This window comes from Cryptomeria japonica, chromosome 10 (genome assembly GCF_030272615.1).
Source record: "Cryptomeria japonica chromosome 10, Sugi_1.0, whole genome shotgun sequence".
NCBI lineage: Eukaryota > Viridiplantae > Streptophyta > Pinopsida > Cupressales > Cupressaceae > Cryptomeria > Cryptomeria japonica.
Window position 1 is genome coordinate 375,527,757 of NC_081414.1, and position 22,501 is coordinate 375,550,257.

General features: G+C 36.4%; 1 protein-coding gene across 1 annotated transcript in view; it reads left to right on the top strand.

The window, feature by feature from the left end:
• LOC131075859 (cyclin-C1-1) overlaps window positions 1-22,501 on the top strand; it is a 180,545-nt gene that overhangs the window by 24,423 nt on the left and 133,621 nt on the right. Inside the window, exon 3 of the mRNA XM_058012776.2 lies at window positions 10,341-10,380. Coding sequence (XP_057868759.1) covers window positions 10,341-10,380 — 40 coding nt within the window. The remainder of the gene's footprint in view (window positions 1-10,340; window positions 10,381-22,501) is intronic.

The following is a 22,501-nucleotide window of genomic DNA, read 5'->3' on the forward strand; positions in this document are numbered from 1 at the left end:
TAATCTCCCAAGTGAGATGGTTTTAAATGACCAGCCTGCATTTTTTGATGAAATAAATATGGCAATGAACCTCTTCAAAGATTGAAAGTGGTAAAGATTCTGTCTAGATCCATTGAGTCTGGACATTTCCTCCTTAGGAAGGTTGTCCACTTGGCAAACGATTGAAATAAATTCTGTCTACAAGTTTAGGGTCCAAAGCCCTATTGTGAGTAGACTGACTTTTTAAACCAGCACCACTTGCTCTGGTTGGGTGTAAACCGTACCCTATGCCACTAATGGAAGCTTTTTCTTGTCTTTTGCTTCTTGCCATAAAATCCTTCATTAGCTTATTTTGAGCTTTGGAGGAGCTAGAAAAAGTGTTCAAAACATAAGCTAGATAGATGGGAACCGCTGCTAGAACATTTTTTACTATCACAATTCTCCTTTCAAAGGATAGCCATGTACCTTTCCAAGAAGAAAGCCTAGATTGGTATGATTCAACAAATTTTTTTTTTAGCGAACCTGAAAACAAGCGGGCCCCAAGATCTCTACTTCCTAGCTTGCCAATTTTGAAGCCCAAATTAGTTGAGATTCTACCTTAGATTCAAGAAGATGAATTAAAAAAGAAGATTTCTGATTTGTACCCATTGATGATTTGGCCAGAGACAGTCAAATAGTAGCTGAGGATCTCTGTGAAAGTAGATGCTCTAACTAAACTTGCCTCCCCAAAAGGATAGTATCAATTGTGGATTGTTGATTTGTGGATGCTGCCCTTCCATTTGTGGCAACAATTCCTTTCCATAGCCATCTTTGATTAGCTAAGTTGATTGATCTCTCAAGAGCTTTTGTCATTGAGATAATCAAGGAGGGAGAGGGATGGTCCCATTGTTAGAGACCCATGGAGGGTTCCAATGGAGCATTGTGGAGTGGAAATACAGCTGAAAATGCATTTTATCCACTTGAGACAAAATCCAAATCTTTCCAAGATCTTCATTAAAATTCTCCAATCAACTTGATCATAAACTTTGCAGACCTCTAATTTTACCACCATGTTCTTCAATTTTACCAAAAGAATAGAATGAACTACTTCTTGAGTTACAACAATTTCTTTAGTGATGAATAAGGCTCACATTTGTAATAATGTCACCTTAGTGGCAAGTTTGGCAACTTTATTTCTATTTTTTGTAGTTTTCTTTTTAGCATTATGTGAGTCATGTAATGTTTATCCGTTTGGATGGTTTCATTCTCCAATCTCTATATGAGGAGATTAGCCTCTTTCTGCTAATCATCTTGTTGATTAATAGAATATTAAAATATTGTGTTCTATTAATTTCTGCAATATGGTATCAGAGCAGGGAATAACGTGAAAAGGAGACTTGTTTGAAAATTGTGAAGGTATCAGTTGGGAGATTCACATGGGTTTTTTCAAGTTAAAATCGCTGAGGTGTTTTGTTGAAATCCTTGCATGCTATTCTAAAAATTGTGGGCCTGTTAATTGTTGAAAAAATTGTGCAAGAGTTTTGATTCTAAATCAAGACCATTTTCATCTAAAAATCGTGGTTTGTCTTCTGCTACAAATAGAAAATTTGTGCCTCTGTTTTTTACTTAAAATCGTGCTTGAAGTTTCACAAAAATCATGTGGTTTTCATTTAAAAAAATTGCGAGGTTTTTCTTTAAAGCACATTTTTAATTAAAAAAATGTGATTTTTTAATCAGGGAATCACATTTTTTTCTCTGGATAGAAATCGCGTTTAAGCACTACAAGTTAAAATTTTTTAGGGTTATTGCATGATTGTGTAATGATGAATTTTTGAGGCCATTTTTCTGTTCATGCCTAGGGTTTGCAATCAGACGGTTAGGGCATAATAGTGAATCCAGGGTTTTATGATCTGTTTTGTGCCACAACTAGGGCTTTTAGAAATCAGCATCTAAGGTTTATATGTTTTTATGAGCAATTTTCTACAATTTGCAACAAGGGTGTCCTTGAAATGTGTGCTAGGGTTTGAAGTTTTTAAATTTTGTTATTTTGGGTTTCTATAAGTTTCAAAAATGCAAAATTCCTTTGGATAAATATTCTAGTTTCAACTTTCACGCTTGGAAAGTAAAAATTCAGATGAAATTGATGCACAAGAATATATGGGGAATAGTTAATGGAAATGAGACACTTTCTATAGGTGCTAGTAAAGTATCGGAATGGCAGAGCAGAGATGATGAAGCCAAAGCTGTTATTGGTCTTGCCCTATTCGATTTAGAGTTACATCATGTAGATTTGACAAAATCATCTAATGAAATTTGGGAGAATATGAGAACACTATTTTGAGCAGCAATGGTTAATGCACAATTCTCTTTAAAGCTTCAATTGTTCAAGTTCAAGATGGGTGACAGAATCATTATGTCAAGCCACATAAACAATCTAAGGCCTCTTCTTCAACAACTAGCAGAGGTCAATGCTGTAGTGAATGATGAAGATGCTAAAGCTTTTTTACTAAATAGTATGCCTTCAAACTTCAGCAATGCAATATTTACTCTTAGTCAACTTTCTTCTAAAAGTTTGGAAGACATGATTTCAGCTTTCCTAGCTGAAGAAAAGAAAACTATCGTAGAAGATACAACAGATGAGCGTCAACCTGATGTAGCATTATACTCGAATAGTAGAAGATCTGATAAGTACAAAAGAGGAACAAATTGCCTAGTATTGCAAGAAAATGGGCTGCACAGCTTGGAATTGTAGACTTCGAGCAAACGATATTCTCAAAGGAATACTCAAAGGAGCTAATGTAGCCATTGTTGAAGATCCTTTGGATGTCGACAATGATCTTCAACAATAGTGAAGGAGAAGTTGCTTTTTATGCATTTTAAAGAAGTTTAGTTGTTTGAAGATAGGTAGGAAGCCAATGTAGACAACTCAAGATGGATAGTTTCTTAGATAGCTTAGGAGTTTGTGATCTTGGGAATCATAAACTTTTGAGGGTTACGAGACAACTTGATGGAGCTTAGTGATTGTAGGTTAGCATGGATTGTTGTCCAATGGTTAGGGAGATCTATACTTTGGGAACTTTGTGAATTCAGTTGGGAGCCACACCTTTACAAAGGTTCAAGGTAGCTTGATGGAGTTCTACCTGGTGTATGGTTAGTTTGCAAATTAAATTATTAGAAGATCAGGCTTACAGTTGTAATAAAGTCACCTTAGCAGCAAGTTTCGCAAGTTTTATTTCTATTTTTTGTGGTTTGTTTTAGCTTTATCTGAGTCATGTAATTTTATCTTTTTGAGTGGTTTCATTCTCCAATCTCTATATATGGAGATGAATCTCTTTGTAATAATCATCCTGTTAATTAATAGAATATTAAATTATTGTGTTCTATTAATTTTTGTAATAAAAATCACTTTTTCTCTAGAATTTAGAGAAGGGAGGAGTATTTTAAGTTTTTTAGATATTGCCTTGGAGATAATTTTTTAGATGAAGTCATTTTTGGAATTGATGCAACAAAAGTGCAGTTCATTGCCTTCAAAATTTTCCTTGAATGCCGAACTTCATTGGCTGCTGTCCAACATCTTTTCCACTGATGTGCCAAGAAAAATGGCATTTCAGAAACCATTTGGACCTGGGCTTTATCAATATGCATTTGAGATAAAGCCAATTTAATTTCATCCTCTGAAAAGGGAACCATGAGAGTGTTAGTTTGTTTCATTGAGATGATGGAGGGGATATATTGCAACAAACAATTTTGGGCTGATAAGGTGGAATTGCTTTCCCATCTCAGAAGAGCTTGAAGGAAGGAGAGGGCCTCTAACTTGTTATCAAAGGAGTCTTCCAAAAGATGCCCATTTTTGTCATGAGTGGAAGAGATTCTATTGATTTCATGACAAAATTGGGTAGAGCAGTGAAAAAATTTAGTGTTCTTATCTTCTTTAATCAAACTTCCTTGATTTTTGCTTCCAATATGTTTTCTCTCTCATATGGATTTCAGAAAGAGCTGCAAGGAGAGATTATTCCTTGGATTACATGTCTTGATCCATTTTGTTGATTAGTACTTTTTCATTGAAAGAGTGAAGCTCCATTTCTGTCCTTTCTTTGCAATCCTTAAAATAGGATTTGAGATTTGATAGCCTCTATACAAAGGAGAACATTTTGGATCCACTGGTTTTTGGAATACCATCCCACCAAGTTTTAACCAAATCCAGAAAGTTAGAATCACAAAACAACATTTTAAAATTTGAATGGGCACTTAGAATTAGAGAGATAATTAGAGATATGAAGCTATATTGGGTAATGGCTAGAGCTAGAACATTGTATGATCCTACATTGTATGAGCTAGAACATTGTACGACCGCTCGAGATATTAAGCTATGCTGGAATGTTTAGAGCTAGAATATTGTATGATCCTACATTTAGGCACACAGCCACTATCAAGCCAAAAGGGGCACCAAATAAATCTATCCATTCTTTTTGTAATATAGTTGAAATAGCCTTTTGTTTGTCCATGTGAAGGTCCATTTTTAGGCTTAACGTCCTTATAGCTAGCAAGATTAACAAAAGGAAACAAAATCCAGCCGAGTTTGAGTCTCACTCGACACTCCTCTTTTTATTTCTAGATTTGAGGATAGCATTGAGATCCCCATTCAAGATGAAGATCTCTTTGCTAATGGTGTCAATTATTGTAAGAAGCTGATCCCATAGTACAATGGGACCATTCACATTAAAAAGGAAAAAATGTTATTGGATGAAAACAAATTATTTGATGTTATTTGTGTGTTGTTTCAACATTTTGCATGGTTTCTACTTCTCAAGTTGTAGTTAAAGTTCATTGATTTTGATGGAGAAATGTGAAGATATGTGATGAATTTGTTGGTTCATGCCATTTGTAATTCGTTGATTGTGGTTAGTTTGAACCTCATTTTGGCAATAGTTTGATTGTGAATATTCATTTTGGATTGCGCCAACATTGGGTATTTGGATGGATGTTTGTAATATGAAAATCTTTCACTACCTTAGAAGATTGCACTCTTTCTATGGTGTTGTGAGCTATCTCTGGATAAGTAGAAAGTAGTTCTATAAGGAATCCGTCTATCTAAGCACTATCCATTATTATCATTGTCCATAGGATTTTAGCTTAGATTCCCTAACCTTTATCCTTTTTTGTCTTTTATTTGAAGTTCAAGTCAGTTTAGTATTCAAATTCCAGTTCCAGTGAAAAGTGTAAGTCCCTTTGTGTAAACAGTGTTGGTTGAAAATTTTGTACACCTGGGAAGATGTGCAAAATTGTGGTTTCAGCCACAGTGTGTGAGTATAAAACTCTCCTAATTTAGGGAAGGCTCCCCCTTTGCTTTCTACTTCAACAATTCAAAAATCTCTAAATCTATTCTAAATCTGGGTTAAACTCTGTCTTGTTCTCTTTTTTCAGAAAAAGACACTTATTCTTTTCTCTTTTTTCAGAAAAGAATCACAGCTGAAAGCACAAATGATTAATGAAGTAAACTAAATAAAGAAGCAAAGTTTCCATAAAGGCACAAAGTCCTCCGTTGCTTCTTCGGGAAGGGAAAATAGAAAGAAAGCTCAAAGTCTTCAACTATCTACTCTCCTATCAACCTTTTTAAATGATTTTTTGGTAACCAAGCACAATATGTAGCAGCTCAAAGTCTAACTACATGATGCACCTCTTATGCACAAACATAGAAAATAAAAGCAGCACAAAGTCTGCAAGTTACCCCTTTTGCTTGGGCGTCCTACAATAGTTTCAAACGTGACAAGCAGCTCAAAGTCTGCAATATCAAATCTTAAAACCAATCTAAAACTCCAAATGCAATAAGCAGCTCAAAGTTTGCAAGATTGAGCTTGAATCCCTCTTGTATAACACCTCAAAACTCACAATCAATCTTCAGAAAATGTTGTCACATAACACCTTGAATCAACACAAAGTTTGAAAGCAATTTGCCTCTTTTAATTGACTGCAATCTGATTTACAATTAAGCTCAAAGTCTTAGAGTGTATATACAAACTGATAGAGTCTTGTTGCATTGCCAAAAGATATCTATTACAATAGACCCCCTCAAGTATTTATAGGAGAGGAGCCTTGAGAAAAAGGTGGGAGGATCCCAACTAACTTGAGAAATTCTCTCAACCACCATGACTTATTCCAACTACAGTCCTAATCTAACTCAACTTGTAGTTGCCTTATATGTAATTACATTTTACAAAAGTGCAAGTGAAAGTGACACTTGCAATTACAAAACTTGTTTTTACATTTAATTTGTCAAAACAAAATTATAAATGCATAATTGAAACTATTCTATGCGTCCGAAGACACGACTCTAACAACATCATCCTTTGTCTAGGATGATCTTCATGCTGCTTCAGGATGCTAGAACTTGAAGTATTCAGGATTGGTGAAGACATCTCGAACCGGAACGAGAATTTGCATCCTTAATGATCTCTGTGTCCTTGGCCAACAAACTTCAATCTTATCTTCTTGCTTGGGGTAGTACTGGCTTTTCAGGAGGGAAGTTCTTTGCAAGGCTGAAGTAAGAAGCCTATTTCTGTCTTGAAAGCATTCTATGCTCTCAATCGTTCATATCACTAGTTATCTCCTTGTGTGGCTCCATCATGTTGTTGTTCTTTCTTTGTATCATCCTCCAATCTTGGAATCTGCTTGCAAAATAAGGCCCATGCCTTAATTTGTTGGTTTGATAGATCATGTATGCAAACAAGACTGACAAGGGAAGGGATAAATTGATGCAAAAATGGGCTCACAAGTGAATTTCGGGTTTGGGAAGGCTGACTGCAAATGCAATTATTTACATGAGGCTAACTTTGACATGGTGAAAGGCCATACAAATCCAAAAGCAAGTGTTTTCTTGATGGGAAAATCATAGACTTGTCAAATATCACTACTTGTAATCGGGCTTCAAGCACACCACAAGCAATATAGACTCCCACCAGGTCACATTTCTTGTTGCAGAAAAAACGGCTTGGCATTCAACCCGAAATCACAAAAATTGGCAAGGCAGAAGACTCCCATAAGGCGTTGAAAACTAAACATTCAATGTTGAATGCAACAAATGGCGGAAAACAAGGGCAAAGCGCCAAAAACGCGGAGCTAAAACAGCAAATAGAGAAGCAAAAACCCCCCACGTTGGTATGCATTCATGGCACCATCCCCTTATGAATCGGATTCTTAATTGAATGCCACAAAAGAAGTCACTGCCCTTGGAGAAACACGTAGTTGGGTTTCTAGAATCCGACTTCAGCTAAGGAACACAAACTTAGCACAAGGAAATACGTAGTCGGGTTTTTAGAATCCGACTTCATGTTTTAATTAAAACATACTTCCCTTGCAAACCTCCAAAATCGGGTTTTTAGAAAGCAAAAACAAAACATAAAAAGCACTAAAGACTTGTAATCGGGTTTTTGAAATCCGATTACAAGTTTTAAAATAAAGAAAAATAAAAGGAAAGTAGGAAATTTTAGGAGAACTCTCATAAACTTGTATTTTTAAATTCACTTGTAGTATGACCAAAAAATTTCTACAAAACAACTTAAAAGGCAAAAAAGAAAATGGAAAAGGAAAGACAAGTTACAAGTTACACATGTTTTATAAACTTTCACTTGCAATTGTTTGAAAAAGTTCCTATAACTTAAGAACAAAAAGTCTCTTTAATTGCAAAAGAAGGAAGATTTCCCACTCGCAGTCCAGAGATAAAAACTCGATTTTGGAGGAAAGACCAAGCAAACGAACTCAGAACGCGATGAAATTTGAAATGTGGATCAAGGATGAACCGAAGATTAGTCCAGTTTAGAAAGAAGCAAGAATTTTGCCTCGAAAAGCGTGCCTTAGAATAAAATCTTCAACTTGCAGTTATTGCTCTGAAACCTGAAATTGCACAGAAAGCTAGGAAAATGAAGGCCAAAACTCACCAAAACTTGGACAACAATGGCGAACACACCCCCTGATGATTTGATACTAACAAATGTGAGTTTTGCACCTCGTAAAATGTGCCTTAGAAACAAAAATGACACATTTTGAGCAAAAATTTGTAGGTGTTGTCACATTTTTGAAAAACAAACAGCAAATCATATCTTTCACTAAATCTATCCATTGCATTGTCGCATTTTAAACCTTGGGGTTGCCTTAATTGATCACATTGTTTAGCATTTGAGGTTTCCTTGTTCAAGAGAGTATAGATACTATAGAATACTTGGTATTTTATTTTGTGTTGGAGAGTGTCACAAAACATGCATCAACAACAAGTAGAACAACAGGAGAAGAACATGAGATATGGCTGGCAGGGCTGAAAGGTTAAGTTTCAAGCAGAATGAAATAGTATGCCAAAGATGACATGGGGAAGAAGTTTTCAAACTTGTCAAGTCCTTGGGGACCAAAAGCCTCCAAATATGGGAGGGTAGGCACGATCCAAAAATCAGATCAAAAGTGTTGGACCATTGGGCTTATGTAGGTCCCCTTTAGTCGAGAAAGTTGTCATGTGACTTTGAACTTGGTGTTTGTTGGATTTCAGTGTGGTATGGAGCAAAAAGTACCATGTTTTTGTTAGGGGTGCATCCAAGGTTATTTGGGGCTTCTTGGCTATACTTTAAAAAGGGGTGCAAACTTCAAAATGAAGTAGAAAATCAAGTTTTGTGAAATTATTGGTTTGTGTAGGTGCCAATTTCGTCATCGACCATGGCGAATGTATCTTCACCACTCTATTAGATGCAACATTTTTGTCATTATGCAAACATAATGTGGAATATGAAGGGTTTTGACATTTGGCAAGGGAGGATAGCTGAATAGGGAGGATAGCTGAATGTCATATAATTTTTAAACATGAAGTTTGAAGGGTTGGATCTCATTGTTTGCTTCAATCTCATGCTTATTTTGTGGTTGGAAGTGTAAGAACAGGAGTTTTTGAGTGTGGAGGCACATTGCAGGAGCAAATTTGTGACATTTGTCAAGACTCTTAATAGCCAAAGGCACTGTAAAAAATCTGTACTTGTACTACAATAGTGGAATGGGGAGCAAAATTCTCTCTTGCTGTAGTTTTCACCTTTAATAGGTTTTTCTAGGGTAAATGCATTGCCTTTGTCATTGTGTGTGTCTTCTTTGCTTGATACCATCCCGGTTTTGTGTTTTTATTAAGTTTACATGACAGATCAATATGTGTGACTGTAATCACATCCCTTTGAGGTTAATTAATAGTGTTTGAAGGTATTGGAAGAGCTGATATCTAAGCATATTTGTAGATGATGATCTTTTTATGGATCATTTGAGTAAAGCAATTTCAAGGAGGGGGTACTGCTATGAACCTATTTCATAGATATTTTGAAATTTAAAATTGTGCTTCAAACAGTGTGCCTCTTTAGTATTCCTTTAATAAGTGTGCTTGTGGGTTCATTGGGACCAACGTATGGATTCTTTTGGGACCAGTATTTTAGGTCCAACTCAAGCAGTTCTATGGTTTTCTAGGAACTTGTTTTGGAAAATTGTTTTTATTTGCCTATGGGGTCCAGTCTTTTGTGTCCACTTGGGTTTGGTTCTTGATGTGTTTTTTGTAAGAAAGCGAACTATCCCACATTTAAAGAAAAACAGGAGTTTGTGTGAGAAATTAATTTTAAATTGGCTTTTGGTGTTAGAGAAGGACATTACTTTGGAAAAATAAGCTATCACACACACTTCTAATGATTGTGTTTGGCCAAGACGATGATCATAGAGTTCTCCATTTGGTCCAAGTTGGTTTTCTCACCTTCTCAAGAATTTTTTTTTTCCCTCTGATATGCATTGTCATCTATATCAATGATTTCATAGCTTTGACATTTTTCTAGTTTCCAAAATAAGAACCCGTTCTCATTTTTCAGCTGCGTAATTTTCTTATTGCCAATAGTTAAAGGTTTCTGCTTTACAGTAATTTAAGATATGGTTTCTAGCAATTTCAGATTTTCAGTAGTTTCTGAATTCTAGTAGTTCCAGTCTTTCATCTATTCCACTTTATCAGAATTTCTTTTCATACCATTATTAGCTTATTTTCAGCAGTTACTATATTTGGCATCATTACATCTGGACTATTTAAGGTTTTAAACATTTGAATTAAACAAGAATCCATTACAGTGCAATGGCACACAAGTGATTGTATGAGATTCTTGCATGTTCTTCATGCTTTTTTTTTATTAATGCTTATAGATATACTAGTTGTTTCTCTATCCAATTTTAGTACAATTGTGCTATAAAGGCTATACTCATTATCCTGGGAATACAATATGGCTTTTGTAATGTGTTCTTTTCCATTGCTTATTGGCATGTATTTAATAGTCATCCATATTGTCACTTTGAATGGTTTGTTAATAGATTATAATGTTTGATTTTTTATCCAGACATTCAGATATTAGCTCCGCAAGTGAAAGTGCGACAAAGGTTAGAACATCTGACTTGTGTAAGATGGTACCTTAAATTTTTGAAGTGTGCTTAAAATGTTTTTTAAATTTTTTCTTTCGAAGATCCATTTCTACATCTAAAGAATCTCTATATTTTTAGGATGAATTCATACAAAGAACATATCTAGCATAACATTAATTTGGTAATTTACATGGATTTATTTGGATGGTTCTTGTTAGAAAGTATGGATGGATTATGATTCTTCTATTACAATGTTAATTAGAGCTGTATTGCATGATGGATTTTTTAAGGCACAAAGCATTCATATCCAATGTTTTTTTTAGAGTTATAGTATATACTGCATGTCGACTTTAACAACTTTGTGATGTATATTGAGCCTAGATCTAATAACATTTGCTTGTTGGCTTAGTACCCATGGGTCTTTTTGATTTTGTTCACCATTTAAAACAGTAGTAGCTACTAGGATCCATTTATGTCTAGTGGTTGATGGAAGCTTCACCATATTGATGAAATCTAAGCCCTATTTTGTAAAGTTTTATTCAATTGCAATAAAAGAACATATTATATATATGTGAGAATTTCATATGATTATATTGTCTAATAATCTGATTATTTTGTTGCAGGCAGAAGGAGAGAGATCATTAATATTTTTATATGTCTTCTCCAAATGAATCATGTTGGGCTTTATATGTTTTAGAAGACTGGTCAATAGATGTCTTGACCGGTAGACATGACCGATCAAGGCACCTATTGATCGGTGCACATCCCGATTTCGGTTATGTTTGGTAACTAACATTTAATACTTAACACTCGGTTGAAACGGTGTTAGTTATGATGCTTTGTTAATGGCTTGAATAAATGTTTATCCCGATAACAAATAGCATTACATATGCTATCGGGTTAATACCCCGATAGCAAATTAATGCCGATTCATAAATGAATCGACATTAATATGCTATCGGGTTACTAGCCCGATAGCATTTAGATCGACGCTTAACTATGTTAAGCAAGTCGTCGATCTTATCCATCTTTATACAATGTCAATATCATAATCATGATCAATGTTACAATCTGATAAACATATTCAGTTCGGAAAGCATAAATCAGATAATCTAATAGTATAGATGAGTAAACCAAAACAGAATAGAGGAGAGTAAAGGATTAGGAAAGTCTTATCTTGCAGAAGCTACTAATGCATTAACACTCCCTCTTAGCTTTGGAAGATAGATAAAGTAACCTGCATCACATTTCTTTTCAATAATGTTAGTCTCCAAGAATATATATCATCTATACATATGATATGAAGTACCATCAGGACATAAGATACAAATATAAATCATCACTTTAAGTATGTGGCATAGAGTATCACCTAACCATGTGATATAAAAGATTCATCATTTCATTATGACAAGATATCACCTGAACACGTGATATCAGTATTGCCTAAACACGCAATACTAAGGATAAACATATGAGGATGGTTAGATTCTCATCTTATCCACATTGTGATATGTGTACAAACATAAATGTTTTATCACAACACCATCATGGCACATCCATGACATACCAGAGATCCAACATGATAACTGATTTAGAGAATCATAAGATTGTCACCTTATGATGTCTACATACAAGTGTTCATAATTTGAGAGATCGTCACCTCTTAGATATGAACACAGGGGGTGAAACCGAGAATGTCCCAACATGACAAAAGAAGTTTACACTTTAAACATCTTATTTACAAAGCATATTACCTTTCTATCATACCTAAACCTTTTCTGAAGTGATCAACCTTCACTCTGGAAAGTGGTTTGGTTAGAATATCTGCAGTCTGATCTCATGTACTAACATATTCCAATTTGATCACATTTTTGTCTACCATGTCTCGTACATAATGGTATGGAATCTCAATATGCTTAGATCTGTCATGAAATATTGGATTTATAGAAAGCTTTATGCAGCTTTGGTTGTCACAGTGGATGACAGTGGGTTTCATGGGCTCACCAAATAGTCCCACAAGCAACTTCCTAAGCCATACTGCCTCTCGAGCAGCCATGGAAGCTGCAATGTACTCGGCCTTGGTGGAACTCTGTGCTACAGAAGACTGTTTTCTGCTGATCCAAGATATCATGGCTGATCCTAAACTGAAGCAACACCTTGAAGTGCTTTTCCTGTTAGTCACACTTCCAGCCCAATCTGAGTCTGTAAATCCGTGTAGGTCTAGATCGACTTTCTCATATTTGAGACCAAGGTTTAGAGTACCTTGTAAGTATCTCATAATGTGTTTCACTGCAATCAAGTGGATTTCCTTAGGCTCACACATAAACTGACTTAAGGCATTGACCGCATAACAGATATCTGGCCTTGTATTCACCAGATACATCAAGGACCCAATCATCCGTCTGTAGAGAGTAGGGTCAATGGATTGTGACTCTGTTGATGCTTCCTTAAGTTTATGTAAATTTGTTTCCATGGGAGAGGTTATAGGTCTGTAGTTATGCATTCCGAATCTCTTCAAAATGTCCAAGGTATACTTTCCTTGGTTTAGTATAATATTTTCAGAATTTTGCCATATTTCCAAACCTAGGAAGTAATGAAGGAGTCCCAAGTCCTTCATATCAAATTCTTTAGATAAATCTTTCTTACATTGATCTATGAGGTGATCTTCTCCTGTGATTAGTAAGTCATCAACGTATAGAATCAATATTAACATATCACCTTTATTTTGTTTGTAGTAGAGATTTGGATCTACATCATTTTTAGAGAAGCCTAGTTTAGAGAGATAGGTGTCAATTCTTTCATACCAGGCCCTGGGAGCCTGTTTAAGCCCATAGAGAGCTTTCTTGAGTCTGCACACATGAGACTCTGCACCCTGAATTTCAAATCCTTCAGGTTGCTCTAGGTAGACTTCTTCTGAGATCTCACCATTAAGAAATGCTGTCTTAACATCCATCTGGTGCACCTTCCACCCTTTTGTTGCTGCAATGGCTAGTACTGTTCTTACTGAGATATATCTGGCTACAGGTGCAAAGGTTTCTTCATAATCTATTCCTTCCCTTTGAGAGAACCCTCTAGCTACAAATCTGGCCTTGTGCTTTTCAATACTGCCATTTGTAGCACGTTTGATTTTAAAAAACCATTTAGATGAAACAACAGATTTCTTAGTAGGCCTAGGAACGATCTCCCAAACATCATTCTTCATAATGGACTGATACTCTTTAGACATGGCATCCTTCCATACTTGATGTTTAAGTGCATCTGATACATTGTTTGGTTCAGCTTTAGAGAGATCATTCATAAGCGCAACATAGCTAGTGAATTTATTAGGTCTTTTGCTTTCCCTGAAGGTTCCTGAAGGAGCAACAAACTTTTGAGCTTCTGCTACAATCTTGGTGGCCCATAGAGGTCTTTTCTTGAGGTTTTCTCTAGGTGGGATTGGAGTTTCACCTATAGTTTCCTCAAGATCCTCCCTCTGAAGCTCAGGAGTAGGATCTTCTTCTATGTTAGGAGTGGGGATATAGATTTCAGGCTCTATTGTACTTAGGGCTCTTTTGAAAGCTAAATCTTCTTCAAAGATTACATCCCTACTAAGTTCAATATTTTTCTGACCATGTATATATATTCTATAAGCCTTGGATGTTTCACTATGTCCTACAAGTATTCCCCTTTTTCCAGAAGGTTCTAGTTTTAGTCTTTATTCTTTAGGTACATGTATATAGACAGGACATCCAAATATCCTAAGGTGGCTGATATCTGGCTTTAGTTTGGTAAATACTTCCTCAGGAGTTTTATCTTCAAGATGTGAGTGAGGACATCTGTTTTGTATATACATAGCAGTGTTAGTTGCTTCTGCCCAAAGATTGATATTTAGATTCTGATCAAGAATCATGGCTTTGGCAGCTTCTACAATTGTCCTATTTTTCCTCTCAGCTACCCCATTTTGTTGAGGATTATAAGGTATTGTTAGCTCCCTCTTAATCCTTGAGTTTTTACAAAAATCTCTAAATAATTCTGATGTGTATTCCCCCCCAGTATCAGTCCTTAGGATTTTAATTTTATTTCCTGAGTAGTTCTCCGTCAGTGATTTAAACTCTTTAAACCTGCTAAGGATCTCTTCTGATTCTTTACACTTCAGAAAGTAGATCCAAGTTTTCCTAGAGTAGTCATCAACAAATATTACATAATACAAACATCCTCCTAGAGAGGAAACGGACATGGGTCCACATACATCAGAATGAACTAACTCTAAAACTTTGCTTGTCTTCCTAGTACTATTATGGAAGGCACCCTTGATATTTTTACCTAGGGCACATCCCTTGCATGCCTCTGAATGATATTGCTGCAACTTAGGTAAACCTGTGACAAGGTTTCCCGTAGATGATAAAGCTCTATAATTCAGGTGGCCTAGTCTTCTATGCCAGACCTTATTTGCATTTGTTGCTTCATGAATTAGGGCTAGGTTGGGCTTTGTGCACAACTCATACAAATAGCCTTGTCTTTGACCAATGACTTTAGCTTTCTTGATGGATGAATTTCTTGGCCAAGCCAACACCTTGTTCTCCATGAAGGTTACTCTGTATCCTTTATCTTCTAGGGCTGATATGGAGACTAGATTTCTCTTGATGCCGGGGACATATAGTACTCCTTCGTGTTGCAATGATATGCCTGTCTTCAGTTTGATGGTGCAGGAACCAATTCCTCTAACTGGATGTGAGGAATTATCTCCGATGGTTACTTCCTCATCATTATCCTCTGTCATGGAGTCTAGCACTTCTCTAAACCCTGTAATGTGTCTGGATGAGCCACTGTCGCATCCAGGAGTTAGACTTATTTGATGCATGGCTTGTAAGTGTTGAGTAGAGGACATAGTTCTGGGAGTCCTCTTCTCTTTTAGATTTTCCTGCTCTGGCAAATGTGGTTTGTTTGGCTCTCTCTGGACATTTTGCAACAAAGTGCCTGAACTTATCGCACCTATAGCATTGAATATGTGATAGGTCTCTCTTTGAAGTGTTCTTGCTTTGATGACCCCTTCCTCTTCCTAAATTGCTTCTTCTTGGTTGTCTTATTTGTGTTAGTATTTAGAACTTGAAGGTCTTCGTCTATGTTCTTTTGTTTTATTCCCATCTTGTTCAATCTTGATTCTTCTTGGAGACAATCGTCCCTTAATCTTTCAAACTTAGGATACTTGGACCTTGCACTGATGCCTTGGACGAATGTACTCCATCCGCTAGGCAACCCATCTAGAGCAATGAGTGTTAACTCTTTGCTTTGGATCTCGTAATCCAAAGTTGCTAGTTTATCTCTTAGAATTGATATCCGCATAAAGTAGGCGTTGATTGTCTCCCCTTTGTTCATGGTGATATGATTTATTTCTCATTTTAATGCCAGAGTTCGACTTGCATTTGATATCTCAAATGTGCTTTCAAGTGCTTTGAACATTTTATAGGCTGTCTGATGTTTTCATATGATGGGCATTATGTTGTTTTTCACCCCATCAACTATTATTTTGATGGCCTTTTCATTTCCCTCAATCCATGCTGTTTTGTCAGGTTCATTTTCAGGTTGATCATTTTTAGTTTGAACAAATGAATCCACTTTGTTCTCCTTTAAGATCATCTGGATTCTGAACTTCCAGGCTGAAAAATCATCGCCACCTCCGAGTTTGTCTTCGAATTTGATAGCGCTAGCCATTGGAAAAATGTGATGTAGTATATAACCTTGTTCTTAAATTATTCACAAAATTGAATAGCCTCAAGTTCGGTCAACTTGGCTCTGATACCATGTAAAGTTTTATTCAATTGCAATAAAAGAACATATTATATATATGTGAGAATTTCATATGATTATATTGTCTAATACTCTGATTATTTTGTTGCAGGCAGAAGTAGAGAGATCATTAATATTTTTATATGTCTTCTCCAAATGATTCATGTCGGGCTTTATATGTTTTAGAAGACCGGTCAATAGATGTCTTGACCGGTCACGTCTTTTAGACATGACCGATCAAGGCACCTATTGATCGGTGCACATCCCGATTTCGGTTATGTTTGGTAACTAACATTTAATACTTAACACTCGGTTGAAACGGTGTTAGTTATGATGCTTTGTTAATGGCTTGAATAAATGTTTATCCCGATAACAAATAGCATTACATATGCTATCGGGTTAATACCCCGATAGCAAATTAATGCCGATTCATAAATGAATCGACATTAATATGCTATCGGGTTACTAGCCCGATAGCATTTAGATCGACGCTTAACTATGTTAAGCAAGTCGTCGATCTTATCCATCTTTATACAATGTCAATATCATAATCATGATCAATGTTACAATCTGATAAACATATTCAGTTCGGAAAGCATAAATTAGATAATCTAATAGCATAGATGAGTAAACCAAAACAGAATAGAGGAGAGTAAAGGATTAGGAAAGTCTTATCTTGCAGAAGCTACTGATGCATTAACATATTTTGCAAATTGTTGATCAACTATTATGGACATAAAGGGGAGGGGAATCCTTTTTTGGCCAGTAAAAAAATGACATTCTATTTTTATATGGATCCTCACCCTATAATGGGCACCATGGAACTTGCTTAGCCAATAATACCTTGCTCTCATAATATTTTTCATAGTCGTCTAGGTAGAGTAATGACCCTTGGAGAGTCCACGGTGGAATTCTTCAAGGAAGAAGTTTGTTTTCTCTAGATTGATGCATCTCAAAAAATACTACCATAATTTCTTATGAACAAAATTGTAATGTCCCTTACTAAATATAAATACACAGTTATATTTACCTGGGATAAATAATTCAGAAACGGAAAAATGATTTACCAAAAAGACTTTTTCTGCTAAATACTGTAAGACACCTGTGTTCATATCCACTTATATACACAGCAAATAATTTGTGGATATTTACGTTTATATATTAAGAGTTGTAAGGTTGATTCATTTTAATATTTATTCTGGAAACCAAAGTATAACCAGGTTTGCCCAACCGTCCCATATTGAGCCCAGAAGTGGTCAACATGCCCTTCTGGCCCTGGCAGGGTGGTCTACTCACTCTGGCATGGGTCTTATCCCCTTGTTTATACCTTGTTTCTTAATTAATTTATCATCTTAGCCAGAGAGCCAACGGATGGTAGGGGTGGTTTAATTTTGCCAAACTCAAGCCTAGGAGCAGTTACTTGCCCTCCTGGCCTACTGATTTATTAGTCTCAGTAGGTGGCCTGCTTGAGTGGGCAGTACTACCCCCCTACAGATCCCTGCTCCTCCTTGGAATGTCATCACTTAAGCGTAGGTTAATGAATGCAGATTGTTATCTTTGTTCACTTTTATTAATATTAAATTGTTCATTATGATTAGTTCAGATTTCAATAACCTGTACCAATTTGTCAGTTCATAATTGATTTTGTTCTTATGTCTTGTGATGGTTATTTCGGTTTGACAGTATACAAATTTATTGAAGATTCTTGACCATCTATCCTGCAATTTATTTTATATCATCTAATCCTAGATATACTGTATCTTACTGCATATTTTATGACATATTATTATCAGACTGATACACTTGAGAATATCTATGTGTATAACGTATTTTGTCTTTCTAATTACTGTTGCCAGATATAGATCTGATTGCATTTTTATTAAGTAATTTCTGCATTTTCCTTGAGTCGGGTGATACATACCTGGGACGTCTCCTCCGTATAAAGTCTGAATCCTTAATGTCCTGATTCCTGTAATACTTTCCCCTTATTTTCTCTACGTACTTTTTCCTCCTTATATCATGTAGTTGGGATGAGGAGTCACTTGTAAGGGACATGATTTGTTTTCTCTTCTTAACCGCATCATTCCATAATTCTTCCAATCGTTGCATGTATTCATATCAGGCTTGTATGCAATGGTTAATACACCCATTCATTATTGTTAATCGCTGCCTTCTCTCACTAACTGTTGTTTGCTATTGCTTGTCTCAATCGTTTGTTCCATAATGCTTCCAATCGTTGCATGTATTCATATCAGGCTTGTATGCAATGGTTAATACACCCATTCATTATTGTTAATTGCTGCCTTCTCTCACTAACTGTTGTTTGCTATTGCTTGTCTCAATCGTTTGTTCTTAAGTTGTTGCTTAGTCATTCTTGGTCGATCCTTGATATGAAATGATAATTAGTATGAGGCAATCCAATACTTTATTTGATTGTCATCGCGGGATACTAATTATCCAATTAGCGACAATCATCTTCTTCTTTTACACCATGATGGACTATATAATTTGTTTGTTCTATAATCGCTTCCAAGACGATTCAATACTTATGTGTTATTGTTTGCTAGTCTGCTAGGTTAATATAATCGCTGCTCTTATTAATACTGATGCCATTGTATTTTGACGTTGATCTCTTTTTATCGCTGAGCAATATGGATGCCGGCCGCTACTTTTCTACCCTCCGTGATTGATTTCTCCTTCAGTTTCATTCATTAAGTGTGACACCAAGAACAAGGATGTTACTACCTGTACCTTACTAACAGTTCTGATCTGATCTGGTCAGATCGATGGTGATGTCCCTAATGGTGATCTCTTAATTAGAGGGAGAGGTCACACCTCTTCTGAAAGATGCCAATTGAATCTTTCCCAAATCCAATAGGTTTGCCAACTGAATTTTTCTTTGACCAGCGAAGGTTTCGTTTCAGTTTTGAATGAATTTTGTGGTTTTGTAGTTTTGGGGTTTTTTACTTGAGATTTGGCAATGTAGATTAAAAAATAAATACAATACACGAAGAGCAATTAACTGAAAAGAAACTTCGGAATTCTGACTTTTATTACCAGCAATTACAAAATCAAATGAATTCACTACTAATTGCATTTAAAACCAAAATTGGCCTACCAGGATTCCTAAGCTTGCCTGGATGAGCTTCCTTATTTGCCTGAACTGAAGAAATTATTGAATTTGGTGCTTCCAATGTGGATCAACAACACCAATGAGTTTTATTGGTCCTAAAATGAATTACCAAAACACAATAATAAAGAACATTGCTGGTCTAAGTCAATTCTGAGAATCTTGCCAGGCACAACCCCTTGAAAATGACACTTTTCCTGAATGAATTGTTCGTACAGGTCTTATGCTTACTAGATTCTCCACACAAACTACTGATCTGTTGTTCTGAGACCCTAACCATGAATTCTGGGCATTTTATGGCAGTTAAAACCCTTGTATTTATTTCTTATGGTCCCCAGGCAAGAGATGATGGTACAGCCTTACCTGGAAAGGTATGATCTGCATAGAAGAGGACTTTACTTGTTGGATAATCACTGCAAACTGCTCAGATCAGAAGATTCAATCACCTATTTGCTGATACTGTCCACAAAACTCCTGAATTTGACCCTCACGGCTTGATTGGAGTTTGCCTGTAGGTGCTACGTGGCTGTCAAAGACTGGATGGGTGTCCAATCTTACCAAGAATAGGGGTTTTCGTCCGTAGCTGCCAATTTCTGAGGATTCACTGCTACTGCAGGTAGAAGAATAATAAATTTGAACAAAAGCATAGCGAACTCCAGCCCCACGCATTGCTATACCCTCCTCAAACTCTCATGCCAAACCTAAATCCTCAAGATTCCAAGATGCTTATAGAATCTTCTAAACACTTAACCCATGCCAAAGAGAAGGGGTCAATGCATCATGAGTAATTTGGTCCCTTTTAAAAAACAAATATTAGCCTAGATAAAAGTGCCATGGTGTAATTTAGTTTTTCAACTTATAAAGTTACTTTTTATTAAAATTTTCTATTTATAGAAAAAGTAACTTATAATCTTTTATAAGCTTTTAAAAGCTTATAATATGAACCTTATTAAATAATTCTTCACCAGGCTCCAATAATTGACTAAGTATAACTCCTCCTGGTAAATCCAACATCTCCTAACCCCATCATTTGTCTGTGGAGATGACTAACAGGCAAATCTAGGATTCTTGAGATATCACTAGAAAAATGGGGACATTACAGTCCTCCCTTCCCGGGATTGCTTGCCCTCAAGCAGCATCAAGCAATCCGCTGCTCCACTCTGATAAAATTTCCCAAGCAAATTAATTCCCGGATCCCATACGAAGATAAAGAACCCGCTGAAGATGCTGATGCATGAGAATATGGCATTACATAAGTTATCAAACATACTGTCAAGTCAATACCAATCCATGTAATATACCCCTAACTCTGTCTCTATCTCCAAAATACACCTTTGAGCACTACCATACTGCTGAAAAACTTGTGTACACCCTGCCAAATCCACAAGTGCCAAACGGTCCTTACCAAGACAGTCACTAACTCCAAAACCATGGAAGAGGTAATCACCAATCAGCAAGGATATTGCTGTCATCTGAAGTGGAGTCGGTGACCAATCCACAAGTGAGTGATGGATACCTTCCACTATCATCAAAGGCACCTCTTGAGTAGCTGGCTTACTAAAAGTATCATCAATCACAACTTCATTCTCATTAAAGGAGCAATCAGCAACTGAGTTTTCAGAATTAGACAAATCTTGTCCATCATTCAATATAGGATAGTGAAGGTAATGCATGTGTAGGAGATTTTGCTTAGCTTGTTGGGCTAACAATTTGGCATGTCGTGCTCTTACCAACCAATCCTCATTCAACCCCTGGGATTGTTCTATAACAGCTGTTCCAAAGTGCACAAAATCTGATTTACTACAAAATGCATTAATATTAGGTTCCAACCAGCATGCTGTCATTCTTTTAGGCTTGCCATCCGTTGTAGCTCTCAACACTACTTCCTTCCCATCCATTGAGAACTCAAACTGCATCTTATGATAATCAAATGTGTACCTACCAATGGATTGTAGCCACTGCATACCAAGAACCACATCATATTGCTCTATCGGTATCACATAGAAATCATCAGTCAAGAGATAAGTTCCCAACTGAAGGCTAAGTTGAGGAATTCTCATAGTGCAACTCAAGGTATTATCACTAGCAGTTGTCACTCTAAATCCTGAAAAATTCTCATCTTGTAATCCAAATTTCTGTACAGTCTGCTCACTAAGGAAGTTGTAAGTAGCAACAATATCTACCAAGCAATCCATTGGCTGCCCCCTGAGAGTTCCTTTCAACCGAAAGGGGTAATACCAAGGTACTCCAGACCATAGTTGGACTACTTGCGACTCGGCTCGATTCGCCAAGCCCCTGGGAAAAAAACTCGGGAAAAACTCGGCAACTTAAAAACATGCTTAAATTTAATAAAAAATGCATTTTTTTGCAAAATTTAATGAGAAGATGCATCCAATGAGTCAATAAATGATAACACAAAAGAAACAAGCTGATTATAGATATATTTAAATGCAAAGTGTCTACAAAATCACATCCTCATGAGGAATGCTGATGGCTGGAAGCTTGAAAGCAATATAGTAAATAGTTTTTGTAAAACCAAAGGTAAATACATCATTACAAATTACAATTACAACTTCCTCTTCCCAGCTCTAGCAAAAACTTGGGGAGAGGTAGAACTAGAGGGTCTAGTCCTATAAGTCTGTAGTGGGCGTGATTGTGCCTCCTCGCTCGGTATGGCTGGCTCATCCTCCATCCTGGATGAAGCTATGTCTCCACATGCTTCTGGCACTGGCAATGAATCATCCTCTTCCTCTTCCTCTTCCACTTCCTCATCAATGTCATCCAGCCCAAATCCACCCCCCTCCTCCTTCATAGCCTGCCTCTCCAAATCAGTGATGTCAGTGTCGGAAAACAATGGAGGCTGCTCCTATGATGTCCAATCACTGTAAGGATCTATATCATCCAAGTCAGTTGGACCATCTTCTACTTCCTCTACCTTCCTTACGCGCAATTGAAGATTATATTGCACGAAGACAAGGTCATTGAGGCGTTTCTGCGCTAACTTGCTCCTCTTCTTCGTGTGGATTGCTTCAAACAAGCTTTAATTGCGCTCACAATTGGATGAACTGCAAGGCTGACATAAGACTCTGAGGGCAAATTTTTTGAGATGTGGGGTGTTTCCACCCCAATTTTGCCACCCAGCATCTGCAAAATAAATAAAATGGAAAAGTTAGAAAGCAAAGAGAAAAGAGAAAACATAATTTAACAATCATTTTAGATCCCAAAATCCAAATGGCAAATGTT